Source organism: Cynoglossus semilaevis, chromosome 4, assembly GCF_000523025.1.
Source record: "Cynoglossus semilaevis isolate Cse_v1.0 chromosome 4, Cse_v1.0, whole genome shotgun sequence".
Lineage (NCBI taxonomy): Eukaryota > Metazoa > Chordata > Actinopteri > Pleuronectiformes > Cynoglossidae > Cynoglossus > Cynoglossus semilaevis.
The window spans coordinates 12290084-12302590 of NC_024310.1; the positions used below are offsets into that span (position 1 = coordinate 12290084).

Genomic DNA, 12507 nt, shown 5'->3' on the forward strand with positions numbered 1-12507 from the left:
TCAGTCAGATTTGATGAGTGGAGTTAAACTCCAGGATTACTATGATAAACACTTTGTAAACATTGTATCAGTTTGCATCAGAGGCCTTCAAACCTCTCCGACTCTTGATTTGAAGTATTTCACCTCTTATCTCCTCGGACCACGGCTCTGTTTACTCAATCCCTCCCTTCTTCTCCCCGTCTGTCTGTCACACCCCTGAAGAGCTACTATTGGTGGTGCCACTTGGGTCAGTACTGTAATTCTGCTGTATCATGTAAACAAACAAGCCTGACAGGCCACTGTTATTCTTAGATATGACAGGACTGGAAACATGTCCTCGAGCTGTCATTTTATTTTGCCAGGGTGTTTAGAGCTGAGGATACAGTATGTGGTAACACACACTGTGGTATCTGCCCTGTGTCTCAGGTCAAAGGCAGCCATTTACAGCACACAGTATTATCATGTATTAAGCTCTCAAACGCTGTCTATCTGTCAGTGTGTTCAAACCCAGTGTCTCCCAGGCAGCGCTGCTAATCAGCTGACCTGCTTTTGGACAATTAGTGATGGCAAGCAATTAAACAGCCTGTGGCGGGCAATTAAAATGACTCACACACACACACACACACTGGTGGTTGTGTGTTGTGAGCACTTCAAATAGACAGTACATTCCATTGGTCACTTACCTTTACTTTAACTACTACAGAGTTATACCTAATCCTATTCATTACCGTAGCACTAATCTGGCACTAATTCTAATCCTAATCCTAACTCCAAATCTATCTGTATCTAATCATACAAATACACACATTACTTATACAGTATAACTCTATCCTAACAAACCCACTAACATCTAACATTCACCTCTCCTTACTCTATGAACTACTATGACCATGACTGTACTTCTTCTAATTATTTATTATTTATATATTTTTCTACTTTGTACGTTAACTGTAGCTTGGTTGTTGATTGACTGACCCAAATTGTAATTGGCTTTGGATAAAAGCGTCTGCTAAATGTATTGTAATGCAATCCAACTATGATATGATTTTGTCCATGTATTCCAACCATACAGCACACACAAACGGCAAGCTGCACTTGACTGTGTCTGGGGAGTGGGACATTTTTAGTGCTTGCTCAAATCTCCAAAGGCCTGCTGGCTGGGATTTGAACCAGCGGTGCAAGCCAAATCCTTTAACATCAGTCCTATTAATACCTTCAGTTGACAAATTGTGGTATATTTTTATACCCGCTCCACTTCTAGTACCCCATCTATGCCGTCCAGATTTGATCATCTTTCCCATCCCGTCAGACCTTAAAGATTACTCACAGGATGTTTCTTAAAGCAGTGAAAAAAAACTTTGATGGAATTTGCCGAGAGGAAATACATCCTCTGGTAATTACCTTTCCTGACGCTCAACCTCGTCAGTATCCTGTACAGCGTTTTCTCATTGTTTGCCGTAGTGATGGTCAAATCTCATGAGGCTCTGGACTTGTTCTGACTTTGAATCAGTCAAAGTAAAGAGAGCCATGTTCTACAGCACACAAGTCAAACTCTGGTCCGGGGGCCAAATCTGGCCCGTGGTGTAATTATATTTGGCCCATGAGATGTGTACTAGGGTTGGCCTGCCAGTAAGTAGCCTCTATATACTGGATTTATAGGATTAGTGGAGTATGCTCTATGTTATAGCACACATGTTTGTTTTGTTTTGTTGGCCTGTGTAAAAAGATTTGATAAGGAACTGGAAAGGCCATAGATAAAGAGACATAATAAGAAACCAATACTACACTGTGTGTTTTAGTTCATATTTAATTTCTAATGTGTTTATAATATTAAGCTTTGGTTGTTCCAGATTGTATCCATATGAAAAAATTCAACATTACATATGAGGAAAGATGGAAAACAAGCACAATTGCCATCAATTTTTCAATAAATATTAAGTTAATATTAAGTTTGGCCTGCGTTTTAGTCCCAGTTTTTAATTTTGAGTTTGACACTCCTGATCTACGGCCTTCCCCTTTCATGCAGATTTATTTTAAGCAAATATAGAAGAATAATGCTAACGTTTGGAGGTGGGGGGGTTTGTATACATTTACTGTAACCTTAATTTGTTTTACCTTTCCCTTCTTTGAAGCAAACTTGGAGAGAACCAGAAGATTGTTTGCAACAACATTGGATATTTTCCAGCCATCTCTTGGCTGTATACGTTTAAGGCTATAAATTCTCTGTGGTTTCATCCAAGTATTCTGGGCTGTCAAAGTGGGGCCAGGTAACAAGCCCTCTGTCCTGAATGAGCTGGTCCAACAGCCTAGCTGCTGAATAGAGTTACATGGTTTTTAGTAGCAGCATGTTCCAGGAGCAGTCCACGACCCAGATGTTTTTCAAAGTCTAACGTATAATGTCTGTGCAAAAGGTACATTTTTATAACAGTGCCTGTGCCTCCATTCTGTCACACACTCAGATTACTGCTAACAGAGGTTCCAGACTCACCCTGCCTGAATGCCAGTCCATGTGTTGAAGGTATGTTCTCTCCTTCAGGGATGACCATCTGTGGTATGGACATGAGAAGGAGGGTGAGGAGGCAGGGCTGGGGTGAGGCTTCAGTTGGACCACTGTACTTCACCTAATAGATAAAATGTCCAAACAGATTCCAGCCTTTGAACAGACACATGCTGCGTCTGATCTTTCTACCGTACCTGTCAGAGAGAAGCCTGAAGAATCTGTTCCATGTTTTCACTCACAGACATTTTAAAATGGCTTTGAACCGCTTCCAGAACGTCTGCCCATCACCTGACATGGATCTCAGCGTGTAGGCAGCTGGAGGTTGTTTGATTTGACAGTCTGCATTGTCTGTAGGCAGGTTCGGTCCAGAGTGAGTGTTGTCTGAGTCAGGCTCCTTCAGTGTTGTCAGGGTCAGTGACCCCTCTTCAGCTTCTTTTTATTGGCATTATGTTGGATGAGATGTAATATTTGTGAATGCACCACAGCATCAGTAGAACGGAAAATATTGAAATTTGGTACGTTGTGAAATTGTGGTGAAACAAGAAGTAAGAAATGACTTCCTGTAATTTGATATAAATCTGTGACATGACTACAATATTTTTAACTGTACACACTGTTCTATTGACTTCTTCCGACATCAGATGGTCGAGGCTTTAGATTTTATCAGGGTTACAGTACTTCACTGCTCCTTGCTGCGTTGCTAACACATTGAACTGAATAACAGCTCCATGTGGTTTAAGTTTCTCCACTGGTTAAGATGGGAACAAATTGACCTGAACAATCACCAAATGACTGTGGTGAGGCTCATTTATTTACTCTTAGCAGAGTGCATATTCATAGCAAAAATAATGAGTTATTTGTACAATGTAAGATGTGATTGTGCTGATTAATCATTGATATTATGCATTTAAAATTTGGAAATTGGAGCATCGTTGAAATATTGACTCCAGAATAGACACTGGGTCAGAGTGTGTACGACTGTCTGTGGCCCACAGGTGTACATAAAAGATCAACCGCAGCAGCTCACAGTCTGACAGGAGGTTTTTTCTCTCACCTGCCTCCGGTCCACGCACACTGACCGATCGTTACGTCTGCGGTGAAATCAAAGCCTTTTGTCAGGATACAAATTGTCTCTGATATCCGGGTAGGGAGAGTGTTCTCCTATTAGTGTTCTCCCTTTTTTAGTCTCATCTGTCTGACTTCACCTAATGATGCTTTGAGGCCAGAACCAGATACCTGCAGATGAAGCTGTGTTTTTACCAGGGAACAGCAGAACCCAGACTGTTTCTCCTGAGAGAACAACTGATGCTCTTTAAAGCTTTATAATCCGTGCTGACATTTGAGTGTGTCTGTCTCACACTGTGGGATTATAAACGGTGCTGGTTCTGAGACCGTGCGTTGGAATATATACATACATACATAAAATTATCTGTCATTTCACCTCCTGTGATTTTCTCCCTTATTTCTCTTGTAAAATAGAAAAATGATGATGACGTACGGGTAGGTTTATACAATATCTTTGGACCATTATTGATTTCACCATTTGTGTCTTTAAAAAAGAAAACTTTTTAGTAGATTTATTTGTTGACATTTCCTGTCCTCTCCTCTTGTTCCACTTTTCTCCTCCCCCTACCACCTTTTCCTCTTGTAAAAATCACACGCGCTTCCCTGTAAAGTTGATGTCATCTCTCTTATTAGTCCAGGTTCAACAGATCTTCTGTCAGACTGATTTAAAGCCTATTATCTTTTGGACTTTTCTCTGTCATTATCTGAGGGGATCAATATAAGGGGCCTGGGCCATGACAGTGACTGATGCAGAGATGAATCTGATCAAATTCCTAATGAGATCTCGCTGACATTTACCTGGAGCAAAAAAGATTGACAGCTATTACAGAGCACATGAGGGAAAGGAGTCTGTGAAGTATTACCGACTTTTGGACTTCTGGCTCTGAAATATATTCCCACTGCAGGTGGTGTAACTCTCAGGTGGGGTGGAGGGCTGGTGGATGTGGGGTGGAGGGGTTGTCTGCAAGTGAGTCAGCGTTGTTCCATCATCACTAATGGCCAAATAGCGTCTCTGTTGGGGAGAGTAATTGGATTTCTTTAACAGGAAAGCATCTGTCCAGCTCCATTAGCCAGCAGTAAACAGCAAACACAGGGCTGGGAGGCAGAGAGGCAGGGGGGAGACAACAAGGAGGGGAGAAACAGGCGAAGCAGCTTAAAAACAAAAACAGAATCAGATGAAATTGATAGTAATTGGTGCTGGAACAGGTGAAAATAGAACAAAAATCTTAAAATGCAACATCAGGGGTGAAGCAGAGATGATTCGTTAAAATCAGCATCAGTTCTGCTCCATGTGGCCATTTACTGAACTACAACACCATGTGTCAGATTTTTTTTTTTTCTGGATGATGACAGAAAAGGTTTCTGAACAAATCTGAAAGAATAACCAGATACATGAAAAAAATCACATTTTTCTTGAAGTGTTGTTACTGCCTGGATGAAGTGAAAGACAACAAGACCACGATCAGTACTTGTACTACAACGAAGTTTCCGCAAGATTTTCTGCAGAGTCATCCTTTTATCAGATTTATTTCAGATCAGATTTATTATCAGTTATTTACGCAGTTTGTGAGAAAAAGTTTTCTCAAAAAGTGTTTTTGATTTATAACAATCATGATTAATCTACACCTACCCCATGATTAATCAGAATAAACATTGTATCTGTTTGGCAGCCCTGGTGTATTCACATGTATCTTCTCTCCTGGTTATTGGGAGGTAAAAGCCCAAGACCCTGGATAGACACCCAGCTGGTGTGGCAGAGTGACAGGATAATTTTCTTCTTTATATTTAAATGACACACTGACGGAGCAGCAGGACAAAGACGGACAGAGAGTACAGACAGGTCAATGCAGGACATTTGACCAGATCTGTGTTTTCCTCCTTCAGCAGCAGAAAGACCACATTCACTCGGTCAGCTCTAAATCAAACCTGACAGCCTCGTACCTCCAGGCTGCAGCTCCCACTGCTGTCTCACACATCTATTTAAACTCGGCATGGAAGTGAAGGTCCTTCCTATAGACCAGTGGGGTGTGTCACAGCCACAGACCCTGGAAGGGAAAAAGCCTCTGCCTGCTCAGAGACACATACCAAGGAACCAAGGAACAGGAACAAGGAGCTTCTATGTTGGCAGTAAATTGAGCCTTTCTCCCTGGGAGAGGGTGACATGTCGGAATGCAACACATTAATGTGGACATGGGTGGGCTTCTCATTCCGGTCATAGCATCACTGTCTTCACTCTGTCCCACCATGACTTCACTCTCTCTCTCTCTCTCACAGTCAGTTTTTTCACCTTAATGTTCTGTTGGATTGGTTCAATCTTTTAACTTAAGCTTTCACTTTATATTATATTATTTTTATATTGATTTTTTTTGTATTTTTTAACATTTATATATACATTAGGGCCATCAAATTTACCAAATTAATCTCGAGAAATGAGCTGTGCTATAAATCCTGACACACCATATCATTGGATATTTAACTCCTATATATGCATATATTGAGGTTGCAACAATACATGTATCTGTACATGTTACAGTTACATGTATTGGGTGTTTGCTAACAATGCTAAAATCTGCTAGCCAGCAGATTTTGACCTTTCAGTGACCTATACATTACATGTAGATGATACGAGGAATGATAAACAGCTATCCTAAAAATCCCACAGCCTGCAGGTGGATGCCGGGTGGTGGAGTTGGTCAATGACAGGCAGACGGAACTGTGGCAAGTGTTTCAGTTTAAATTAGACCACCATGGTTGGTAATGTGCTTATGGTATGTCCTGTGTGTGTGTGTGTGTGAGATGCTATGCGACATGTATGCAGACGCTGCAGCTCTAATCGTCGACCAGAAGTTCAGAGACCTTGTTGTTATTTATTATGGTTGTTTGGTCTGTAATTACTGCATTAAGAGTTTCCTCTATAACAAAAGTACTGGTGTAAAAGCTGAACTGGCTGCCACAAGTTTAAAGTTGGTGGATTTTAGTCATCACTGTTCATTTGACAGCAGCTCGTGCAGAGGAATGCATCATGGTTGTTATTAAACGTTAGTCGCAGACTTACTTTTTTGCCCTGCGCTCAGTAAAGATGGTCTGACACCAGCTCAGCCTCATGGTTGAAGCCTCCAAAAATACACACTGGGGTATTTTAAGCTTGAGGTGTCTTAGTGAAATTAAAACATTTTTCTCCCACACTATTTTTTTTTTTTTTTCGGTTTTATAATCTGATCGTAAAAGTACAATACATACAATTCTAAATTTTATTGTAAATCTCCAGAATGCTAAGATTAGGGCTGCCAAAATAAGGCCCTGGGGCCAACTTTGGTTCGTTAGAGTCTAAAATATGTTAAATGTGAATGGTTGATTTCCTTAAATGTGACCCAGTGTTGGACATAACTATTTAGTGTGTAAACCCAGGACTGTCAAATAATTCCTATAATTTCAAGACCAAATCATTGTTTTGTCCAGAACGATATAATCCAGGCTTCATATTACATACACGACGGCTTCACATTGAATCTCTTTAATAACTGTAATAACACCAGGTCTAATCCCTGACATGAAGTATCTCCACATGAATCTGTTCAATGACCTCCACATTCTCTGCCTCTCCCACAGCCTGGGCCATTGTGGAGGTGAACATGGAGGACAGGGTGGAGGTGATGAGGGGAGAAAACACTCAGATCACCTGCATGTTCACATCAGACGACGGCATCGGAGGAATGATCATAACGTGGTACTACGTGAGTCACGTTTTCCAGGTTCTACATCTGTGCATGATGTTTATGTCAAGCTTGTGTGTGATTGGCTCTACCTGCTCCAATCAGGTGACACGGTCAGGGGAAAAGCAGGAGATCTACCAGCAGGACTCCACCATGAGAGTGGTGAAAAAAGGCACTCAGTTCACAGAACGGATCAGTGTGAACGGAACCCTAGCCAACGGACAGGTGGTCCTGACCATCAGTGATGTGGACATTTCTGACGAAGTGGAATTCATCTGTCTGATCAGAAGCCTGACCTATGGCACTGCAGAGGGACGCACGAAACTCAGGGTCTTTGGTAATGTTCAAATAAGAATTCTACACAACTATATATATGTATTTATATTAGGGATGTCTGATAACATCGACCAATCAATATTATTGGCCTGATATTAGCATAATTATGAAATATCTGTAAAAATCGTTATCATTTTTTTTCCCTCCGATAATGAAACCTGATGACGCAAAGCCTGGGTTTTACCAAATATTCTGGAAACGCTTGTAGGTTCCTGACACGGTAAACACAGTTTTGGGAAAAACGACTGCATATATCGATATTGGTTGATATCGACATATTGGTAAAAAGTTAAAATTGGACATCCCTAATNAATACCTTACATCTGTGACTTGTTTACATAGACATATTTGAGCTAATTCTAGTTCAGTGGAAGAGGTTTTTTATTTGTTAAAGTGTTAAATCCATTTTTTCCGCATTTGACCATTAAAGTGAAACAAAATATAAAATATTAGTTTTCTTCATATTTGTGATAAATTACGAATCAACTTTCTGTTTCTCCTCTGTTTATAACCAAATTTAATCATCACATTTTCACCTATTTAAGTTTCTCATTCATCACTTCAACTGTTAGTTTTTATTCATCTCTACATATCTACGTAGAAATGCCGGACCTTCCCACTATCGACGTTGTGCAGAAAGGAATTTCTGTCTCTGAAGACACTCCAAAGGTAACTGAGCCATACACAGAACAGAAGATTCAAAACAGGAAGTTGACCTAGATTCCTTTTTTAAATCTTTTTTTCACCATCACATATTCTCTCCTGCCATACAGATTGGAGTCTGTGAAGTCAAAAATGGTTACCCAAAGCCAAACATCACCTGGTACAGAAACACCACGCCGCTGCGGAGCTCTGACAGAGGTGAGACAAACTGACACCAATGTCCACGATGGACGCCACAATATTTAGTTTCTAAATGATTAGATTCAACCTGTCTGATTAATCACAGGGGAGCTGTGGATTTATCACGGTTAATCATGATTAATTGAGATAAATCTAAATATGACAAAAACCTTTGTCAACGTACATCTTTGTCCATATTTCTCACCAGTTTTTAGTTGTGACTAATCCAAATGATGGAATTATTAACAGGGAAAACTGTCAAGAAAAAAATACAAAATATAACGGAAAGTTTAGAGTTGTTGGATTTTAGTAATCACTGTTCATTTGACAGTGGCATGGTTGTTATCAAAACGTTAATCGCAGACTTACTTTCTGCCCTGCGCTCAGTGAGGCTGGTCTGACACCAGCTCAGCCTCAAGCCTACAAATCCACACTGGGGCATTTGAAGCTCCAGGCGCCTTAGTGAAATTAAAACTTTTTTCCCCACAATCTGTGTAAATGACATTATGTACATCAATTGTATATTAGAGTGAAAATAAATGGATGGACGGTGGGCTTATTGGATATATGGTGACCATAATTCTGCCCTGTTGTTAAAATTCCCTAAAAAATGTATCTGCTTAATGACCTTAACCAATTATCATGTTATGTTTCAATGTAATACTTTTCTTTCTTCCACCTCCTTCTGTCCTGCAGTGAAGCCTCAACCCAGTATTACCACAGAGTCCACTGGTCTGTTCTCAATCAAAAATGAGCTGAGTATGACCCTAACCAAGGAGGACAAAGACGCCACGTTCTACTGTGAAGTCACATACTTTGTTCCTGGGGGAATGAGGATGACGGAGACCAACGCTGTTAACCTCACTGTGCTCTGTGAGTTCCACTGAATATCAACATCACACCTGTTAGACAGTGAAGGGTGCTGTAGAGCTGCCTTCAGGTGGGGTTTACAATTATCCAATGGGAATATTTGTCTTAATGTCTGTATTTTAAAATAAAAATATTGTAGATATTTAATGCAGATCATTTTATTCATTGAATTGATTAACTATAAACCAACAGTTGCTATTTATGAATTTGTAGAAAAACATGTGACCTGGAAAATCTCCTTCTCAGTTTTAAAAAAAATATCTGTACTCATTCAAGTCATTTTTCTAGTGTTTATATTCAAGATCCCCTCCTTATTTTTCCTCATTTTCTAATCTGCACTGGCTCACTCCCTCTGGTCACAGTGTTTGTCGAAGGGTCCGGTCAGTGTGAAGGATTGCAGCTGAAATAAAGTTTACTTTAGTGTAGAGATTAGCATAGATGTTCTGCTCACTTGGACGTGAGTCACACCCTGGCTTACTTTCCACTGTGCAGCTGTCCAGGTCACATGCATGTGCTTAAATCAAATACAAGGCAGCATGGTCACTTCAGCTGACAGTGAAGAGATTTGACTCCTGCAGGCACCAGTTTTTATTCAACAAATATAACACGAATATTGTGAAAAAAAGTAAAAAGAAAAAGCCCCCCCCAAAAAAGGCTCCTACTATAATCTCTAACCAGTTAAAGAATTAATTATGGAGTAGATTTGCCTAATACACTCACACCTCTCCATGTCCTCTAGGGGCCCTGTGGCTTTCTCCCTTTGGAAAAATGACTGATATCAATATAAATATGAAATATATTCACTAAATCTGCATGTTTTTGGACAGTGGTAGGGAAACCAAATACGACTACAAACCTGGAGAAGGTAAAACTGTGCAGAGAGACCCTCAGGTATCAGCAGGGATCAAGCCATGGTCTTAATGCTGTAAGGCAAGAGTACTAACCACCTCCCATTGTGAGGCTAAGCAGAATTTACAATTGAATGTGATAAATAAATTTATTCATATCATCGTGACAGTCTTCTTTTCTGAGAAGAGGAGCTCTCCTTTAATCAGAAGCACGGCGGTTAAATGAGGCATGATAAACTCTGGTCTCTGACATCTGTGTTTCAGACCCTTCCACTTCCGTGAGTTTGTGGGTGGAGTCACCAAAAGGCATGATCAAAGAAGGGGACACAGTGGAGCTTCGGTGCCAAGGCGATGGGAATAGTGCCGTCTCCTTCACAATCTTGCACGATCCCGTAAGAACACACTCAGATGATCACAGACTCGACAGCCTTCTCCGTCTGCAGCGTCCACTGCATCTTACGTTCCTGCAGTCGATTCGAGATTCGGGTGATGTTTCTGTGCTCATCACATGACCTTGTCTTCCCACAGACTGGTCTCCAGGTAGATACCAATTCTTTAGTGCTTCATAATGTGACCGAGAAAAACAGTGGAGATTACAGATGCGTCTCTCTGGACATGGAGACCTTTGAGGAGATCTCAGGAAATACAACACTGTTTGTCAACTGTAAGAAAACCGGCACCGCCGTGAACATGACCACGCTTTCATTTGACTGTGTGCAGAGGTGAAGTCATTCTTTTGTCCTTTCTTTTTTTCACTGCTGCATTTCAGTCCTGAAGCAGGCTGTGGTATATCCTAAGAATGACGTGGAGATGGAACTAGACGATTTTCTAACCGCCATCTGCAGAGCTCCCTCCTCTCTTCCCACACAAACAGTCTGGTTAAAGGTCACAAACACAAACACAACTTTCCCAGAAGCACCAACAAATGTTATTCATGAACTGACAACACACACATATTAACCCAACATCCACAATATATAAGGAGGACATGCTGTGATAAAAATGTTAACGCACATACTTGTACGTGTTTGTTGTGACTAAAACGTCTCTCAACCTGCGGTTCTGTTGGGGTTTGCAGGATGGCGAGCAGATTTCCACCGGTCACATTTTGTCCCTGACGAACGTCACCTTCGACTCAGCAGGGACGTACATCTGTGTGGTGACAGTTCTGGAGATTGAAGGGATGGAAACTACTGGAGAACTTGTGGTCCTGGTCTTAGGTGAGTCTGTCACATGAGAACTACTTTCTACTCTTAGGTTTTCTTCATCTTTTCAGATTTTTCTTTTGCACAGTATTTATTGTGGTTGTACTGATAGTGGTTAATCCTATTATCAAATCTAGATACTTCATAGTTAGACAAATCTTAGCTCTGAGTACACTAATGTCTCCTCACAATTTAACAACAGTGTTTACACCTCACCAAGCTGTTCTCTCTTGGACAGCAGGAGACAGTATTTTCAATACAAAATGTGCTGTTAGTGTGTAAGCTCTGTTCACTTTCTGGCTATGTTAGCTTATGCAGATCATTTAATTTATTTTTATAATTATTTTTTGTAAATGTATTCTTAGTTTTGGAATATTTTTCTCTCAATTTCCCCATTGTGAGATGAAAAAGGGACTAATATATGTTTTTATAACGAAAATAAAAGAAAAATGACTATAAGTACATTCCTGTGGTCTGGCTTTCCTACCTACATAATTCACGCCATCAGCCTAATTTGGTACTGTTGATGGAACTCATTATCGAGTACAAAAATTAAAATACTCAAATACTGGTTTATAAAAAGGCATCAGCGCTAACCTAAGTATTTGTAATTGGTTTTTTGTGGCTGTTGTTGTGTAAGTTCTGGTTATGGAAGAAAAGCTCAATTTATTTACGTATTTCTCTAGGCGCACCAGAAGTCATCGTGCCAGAAAACGTTGAACTAGAGGCGACTTATGACACGATGGTTGACCTGACCTGTCTCGTCAAAGGATATCCTCTTCCTACCATCACCTGGGTGACCTCTGATGGAGAGGTAGAGTAATCTTCACAAAAATGTCCTGCCGTTTGGCCACACACTTCCTTCCCAGCAGGAGGTGCTCTAAAAGGTTTTCTAGTGAAATGCATGAATAAAGACCATTTCAGTTGGTTATGGTGTGTTGCATAATTTTTACAAATAAAGGACCATTGTATTTGGTCATAATTTGTCTGGAGTTCATTTTGTTTAAAAAATGTGATAAAATATATATGAACAAGAAATTGTGAATCATATCGTATGGTTAGTCCAGTGTATCGTTACATTCATAGCTGTGACGAATCTGATTTGGTCAATTGGTTTTGTTCTTCTCTTCCAGGTCTTGAAGGAAACA

At 40.4% G+C, this 12507-nt stretch overlaps 1 protein-coding gene across 1 annotated transcript in view; it reads left to right on the top strand.

Moving 5' to 3' along the window:
• mcamb (melanoma cell adhesion molecule b) overlaps positions 1-12507 on the top strand; it is a 44814-nt gene that overhangs the window by 25846 nt on the left and 6461 nt on the right. The window contains exons 5-15 of the mRNA XM_025055230.1: positions 7154-7278; positions 7363-7594; positions 8195-8262; positions 8367-8454; positions 9133-9309; positions 10419-10546; positions 10683-10818; positions 10924-11039; positions 11233-11374; positions 12046-12173; positions 12493-12506. Of these exons, the coding sequence (XP_024910998.1) occupies positions 7154-7278; positions 7363-7594; positions 8195-8262; positions 8367-8454; positions 9133-9309; positions 10419-10546; positions 10683-10818; positions 10924-11039; positions 11233-11374; positions 12046-12173; positions 12493-12506 (1354 nt within the window). The remainder of the gene's footprint in view (positions 1-7153; positions 7279-7362; positions 7595-8194; positions 8263-8366; positions 8455-9132; positions 9310-10418; positions 10547-10682; positions 10819-10923; positions 11040-11232; positions 11375-12045; positions 12174-12492; position 12507) is intronic.